Source organism: Pelophylax lessonae (genome assembly GCF_965119305.1).
Source record: "Pelophylax lessonae genome assembly, chromosome: 3".
In the NCBI taxonomy this organism is placed as follows: domain Eukaryota; kingdom Metazoa; phylum Chordata; class Amphibia; order Anura; family Ranidae; genus Pelophylax; species Pelophylax lessonae.
Genome location: NC_138770.1, coordinates 186,125,103 through 186,131,102, shown reverse-complemented (window position 1 = coordinate 186,131,102; position 6,000 = coordinate 186,125,103). Strand labels below are relative to the sequence as shown.

At 46.4% G+C, this 6,000-nt stretch overlaps 1 protein-coding gene across 1 annotated transcript in view; it reads right to left on the bottom strand.

The window, feature by feature from the left end:
• Positions 1–1,799: 1,799 nt before the first annotated feature.
• The window catches only part of RASA2 (RAS p21 protein activator 2), a 451,771-nt gene continuing 447,570 nt past the window's right edge, over positions 1,800–6,000 (bottom strand). The window contains exon 24 of the mRNA XM_082249978.1: positions 1,800–2,599. Within this exon, the coding sequence (XP_082106104.1) occupies positions 2,569–2,599 (31 nt within the window). The 3' untranslated portion in view covers positions 1,800–2,568. The remainder of the gene's footprint in view (positions 2,600–6,000) is intronic.

Here is a 6,000-nt window from a genome sequence, read left to right as displayed (position 1 = left end):
CAGAAAAACACTAAGAGCTTCTGCAATTCCCAACAATGCAATATGTTTGCTCATTCAGTATGGATTGTTATAGGTACAGTGTAAGCACTACAGAATAAAATATTTTTTAAGGTGAGAATTAGACTTTGGTAACTGTTGCCAAATATATCCCTAAATGTGGTTAGGAGACTAAGTTCAGGATCACCATGTGTCTTAAGTATTCAAACAATGTTAAGACCAATGTATCCCCCCCCCCCCCACATATATTTTTTTCTCTTGTAGTACCCACCCCATGCTTAAAGGACATAAAGGGAGATATTAACCCTCTAGCTGAAGAGATAGATTGTATGCCTTATGTCTCAAGCACTGCAACAACCAACCCAGGGTACATTCACTTGGATTTATCCTAAATTTAATTAGAAATTTTTGTAAATGAAAAAAAAAAATGATATGCTGAAATAACCTGGGAAGTTTATAAAGTGCAATAAAAAACTAAATTTTTAAGATCTGTTCAAAATAGACTCGGCCTCCAGGTCCTGTATTAAATGTTGGTCCCAAATACGGTGTCCTAAGTAATTTATATGGACCCCACTTTGACCATCAATATGAAATCTGATCAGCCCTAGCTCATGCTCTCATATATTTTAAACTCTACACAGGACATAGACAAAAAGTTATGACATTTTCTGAAGTTGCATGGGTAAAAACGGCAGATACTGGCTTCCCACACACTATATTATCCATTATTTTGTTATGCATGCTTTCAGTAAAATTCAATAGGGATATTCATATTCCCCTGCTAAATACCGCTCCTTTTTAAAAAGAAAAACAACCCTCTACCTGTATAAAACAGTGGCATCAGCCCCCAAAATATACACTTTCCCAATAAAATGTACATTACAAAGTAGCCATTCCCAGGGCTTCAAAGAACAACTGAGATAGTATTTGCAGTTGAAACTCACAGGATGGACATTTCTGGCTTAATCATGTTTTATCATTACCACAGAGTTTTGTTACTAGTAACACGAATAGTAAGTCATCAAGGCTTGACCAATGCACATATTTATATAGAAAGCATGATTGGGCATTACAGCTGCTGAGAATGCTTTTTAAAGGCGTTTTCCACATGCAGTGCCTGTAGGTGAAAAATGGCACAAAATTTATAATCTCCAGTATATTAGCTTGGGACCTGGAAAGATCTTAATTTTATACCTGACACACTATCCTCAGATACCTGCCATCTGGAGCTTACAGTCACTCTCAAAGTGTGCAATTTAATTATTTGTTTTCCTCAGAGAGTGCACCCTGTATACTTGCACTGCCTCATTGCTTTTACTTATAACCCATTTGAGCTGCATGAGACCCTGCACCCACGCAATGATCGTCGTCATATAAGGAATCAGTTCTGATGCATTTCTCTGCTGGGAGCACCATAGCCAAATGTTCAGACTTTTTGTTAGGAGGATGTCAACAGTAGCAGAACAAGGGTCTGCTAATGTATCTCCTGCAGTTTAATACATAAACTGTTTTGAAGTACCAGCCGAATTTCACTTTAACCCCCTAATTTGGTTAAAGAAACCAACTAAACTAGTTTACAGTAGACAGCACCATCAAAAGACTGATGCTAAAAGTCCATATTTTTTTTAGTGTGTGTCTGGAAACCATCTACAAACTTCTATGGTGTGTGTATATATATATATATATATATATATATATATATATATATATATATATATATATATTTATTTTTATTATTTTTTTTTTTTTTCCTCAACATTATGATACAAATATTTGCCAATAGCACTATTTTGGGTCTTGCTTCAGCTCTGAATATATTACGAAAGTGTGCCATTGAGTCTGTGCCTTTATCAGGCCATCCATAAAAACATTACTGGGGAAATATTCACTTGGGACGTGAATATAAAACGAAAATTAGCAAAAAGAAAAAATAAATAACATTAAAATCAATTTGTACCGTTTAAAGAAAAACAGGTCTGAATACCCTGAATTGTCTAGTGCAGGGATATGTGGTACAGTCCAATGTGGCTTTCTGCCAAGGCTCCTCCTCCCCAGCACTGAACCACAATTCCTTGTAAACTGGCAATCGCACTTCTCACTCAGCCCCTGGCCGTTCACAGACAGACACGGGGTCCCATCTGGATTGTGTGTGATTGTACGACGCTGAGCACACCAAGCAGGATTTCCAACATTCATGTGTGCGGCCTCTATCAGAGATGGCAGTCTCAACAGCTAAATCGAGAACAGACAACTCAAACATGACGTGTGACTTCCTGGGGAATGTGACTGAGAAATGAAAGGCAGCATCTGTAGGTTTACAAAGCACTGCCAGCAGTGTGTATATATTGTCGCAGGCCAGAATAACTCAATCACTCTCTGGCTCTGCTAGTAGATACTGACTCCATTTTCTCAGGGTTTTAGCTATTTTTCTCCCAGGTCTTCAGAAATATTCCTGCAATACAGGTGTAAAGTTCTTGCAAGTTGTTCCAAACGCCAGCTCTGATTGTGGCTGTGTATTTTCGTCTGGCATTACTTTGTTCCAGTTCTATTTCCCCAGTCCAGGTTTGTCTGCTACGATCCTTTCCCCACAATTGGATTCTCTCTGAAAAGCAAAGCAGAAGCATAAAGTAACAGCAGACAGCATTACTAATCATCATCTTGCACAGTTTACATGCAGAGGTTTTCTGTCCAAAAGAGCACAGTGGCCAAGCAGGTAACAAGTGAAAAGCAACCTTCATTAGCCTTGGCCCAGCTACCCAAACTGCTAAGGTGCACAGAATCATTCTTTGTATGCCCCAGTCACTCTATAAAAAATAGTGACTGTACACAAAGTGAAGAAATCCATAGAAACCAATCAAAAACGGAATTTTTGTAAAATCTTACCTGTAAAATTCCTTTCTCTGAGTCCTCCGACAGTCGCCGCCTCATTATATTCGTCACAATGGGGTATTAGACTTTGCTCCGTAGGAGTAGCTAGGCAACAGAATATGTCAATATTAAAGCTTTTAACATATCCCACCCCCAGGGGGTGGTCCCCTCAGTCTATACCCTCCTGCTTCCTGTTCCATACCTCAGTTTCAGTAAAATAGCAGTAGAGTACATAAACAAACCCCAAAAGAGGGGCGGGGGCGGCGACTGTCGGAGGACTCAGAGAAAGGAATTTTACAGGTAAGATTTTACAAAAATTCCGTTTTCTCTTACGTCCTCCGACAGTCGCCGCCTCTTCATATTCGTCACAATGGGGACGTCCCAAAGCAGTGCAAACATGAGGGGTGGGAAACGCAGCCGCGCCTAAGGCAACGCCGTCTCCACATCAGAGAAAGTAACCTTACCAAAGGAAGGAAACCAACTGGGCAACATGAAAAAAAGCTTGCTCAACAGGAGCAACAACCCAGGAAGAACAAATAACCTAGGGATAAAAACATCCCAAACAGCCAAGGGCCCAAAAAAACAAGGGACCTTAAGGTACTGCCGCACTCAGAACCTTGCGGCCAAAGGAAGCATCTGCGGATGCCTGAACATCCACTTTGTAGTACTTTGAGAAGGTGTGAACGGACGACCAAGTCGCAGCCTTACACACCTGGGCCACAGAGGCCCGATGATGACAGGCCCAAGACGTACTCAGGGATCTTGTAGAGTGCGCCTTCACAGGCATAGGAGGAACTTTTCCCTTCAAAGCATATGCCTGCTCAATGGTCTGCCTGATCCATTTGGCGATGGTAGAAGCCGACGCCGCCATGCCCTTCCGAGGTCCCTCAGGAAGGACAAAGAGAGAATCCGTCTTGCGAAAGGATTTTGTCGAATTCAGGTAAACCCTGATCGCCCTGACAACATCCAAGGAATGCAAAGCCACCTCCTTCGGATGCTTAGGCTTCGCGCAAAGCGAAGGCAAGACAATGTCCTCATTGAGGTGAAATTCCGAAACCCGTTTCGGAAGAAAAGAAGGATTAGGTCGCAAGACCACCTTATCCAAGTGGAGTACCAGATACGGAGACCTGCACGACAAAGCTGCCAGCTCCGAAACTCTGCGAGCCGAAGTGATCGCCACCAAAAAGGCGACCTTTTTGGACAACAGAGGCAACGAGATCTCCCTGATCTTTTCAAAGGGAGCATGTTGCAACACGGACAGAACAAGGTTCAAGTCCCATGGAGGCAAAGGCTCCCTCCGAGGAGGGACCAGGTGCCGCACCCCTTGAACAAAGGTGCTAACCAGAGAATTAGACACCACAGGGCGCTGAAAAAGAACGGCCAGAGCAGAAATCTGACCCTTAATCGTGGCCAACGCCAAACGCTGGTCCACGCCCGTTTGAAGGAAAGCCAACACTCTCGAAACCGAATATGAGCGAGGGGAATACCCCCTGGACTCACACCAGGCAAAGTAGGCCTTCCAAGTACGGTAGTATATCTTCCCCCGAAGAGGCCTTTCTAGCATTGATCAAAGTATGAATGACCTCCGGAGAGAGACCCCTATCCTTCAGGACCTCGGTCTCAACAGCCAGGCCGTCAAAGCCAGCGACTGTAAAGCAGGATGGAATATCGGTCCTTGAGACAGAAGATCTTCCCGAAGAGGCAGACTCCATGGAGCGTCGACCGCCAGATTCACGAGGTCTGCGTACCAAGACCGGCGGGGCCAGTCTGGCGCCACCAGAATCACCGTTCTCGGTTCCGAGGACAACCTGCGAAGGAACCGGGACAGCAACTGAATTGGTGGGAATGCATACATCAGCCGATACTGATGCCACTGAGCCACTAACGCGTCTGACTCGTCTGCCCGAGGATCGCGCGTCCTTGCCACGAACCTCCCCACCTTGTTGTTCAGACGAGACGCGAACAGGTCCACATCCGGAAGACCCCACTTCGGCACAACATCCTCCGGGTGGAGCGACCATTCCCCCTGGTCCAGAGTCTGGCGGCTTAGATAATACGCCTGCCAGTTCTCCACCCCCGGAATGTGAACTGCCGTTATCGCCGGGACATGCGTCTCGGCCCAAGACAGAATATCGGCTACTTCCCGAGCCGCTCGGGCACTCCTGGTGCCCCCCTGGTGGTTGATGTAGGCCACCGCTGTGGCATTGTCCGTCTGAACCCGAACCGGACAGCCCTGTAGCTTGTCCGTCCAACGTTGTAGGCAAAGATTTATCGCCCGCAATTCCAGAATGTTGATCGGGAGGGAGGATTCCTCCTCCGACCAAGTACCCTGGGCGGACAGAACGCCCAGAACACCACCCCAGCCCGACAGGCTGGCATCCGTGGTGATCACCGTCCACGAAAATGGACGAAAAGACTTGCCCCCCGACACCGCCGGGGACTGCAGCCACCATAGAAGATTCCTTCTCGTGCGAAGACTCAACGAGATCTGAAGATCCAGAGATTGTGGTCGCCTGTCCCACCTGGACAGGATCTCCGCCTGGAGATCCCTCGTGTGAAACTGGGCGAAGGGAATCGCCTCGAAAGCCGAGACCATCAAACCCAAACACCTCATGCCCGTCCGGAGGGATGAGCACGGAACGTCCCGAAGGGACCTGACTTCGTCCTGAAGCGTTTTGAGCTTGTCTTCCGGTAGGAAGACTTTTGCCTGAACCAAATCCAGAATCATACCCAGATAGGGAAGACGAACCGACGGGCACAGCGTCGATTTTGGGAAGTTTATCGTCCAACCAAACACCTGCAGAGTTTGCATCGTGACGGACAGGTCCTTCACCAGACCCTGACTGGTCGCAGACCGAACCAGAATGTCGTCCAGATACCCCAGGATTGAGATACCCTGGGCTCTCAATAAGGCCAGAACCGGTGCAAGCACCTTGATGAAAACCCGCGGAGCCGAAGCGAGCCCGAAGGGTAACGCCACGAATTGATAATGATCCTCAGCAATGGCAAATCGAAGGAACCTTTGGTGACCCTCGAAAATGGGGATGTGTAGGTACGCATCCTTCAAGTCGATGGAGACCATGAATTCTCCCGGAACTAGAGCAGCCACCACCGAGCGCAGGCATTCCATGCAGA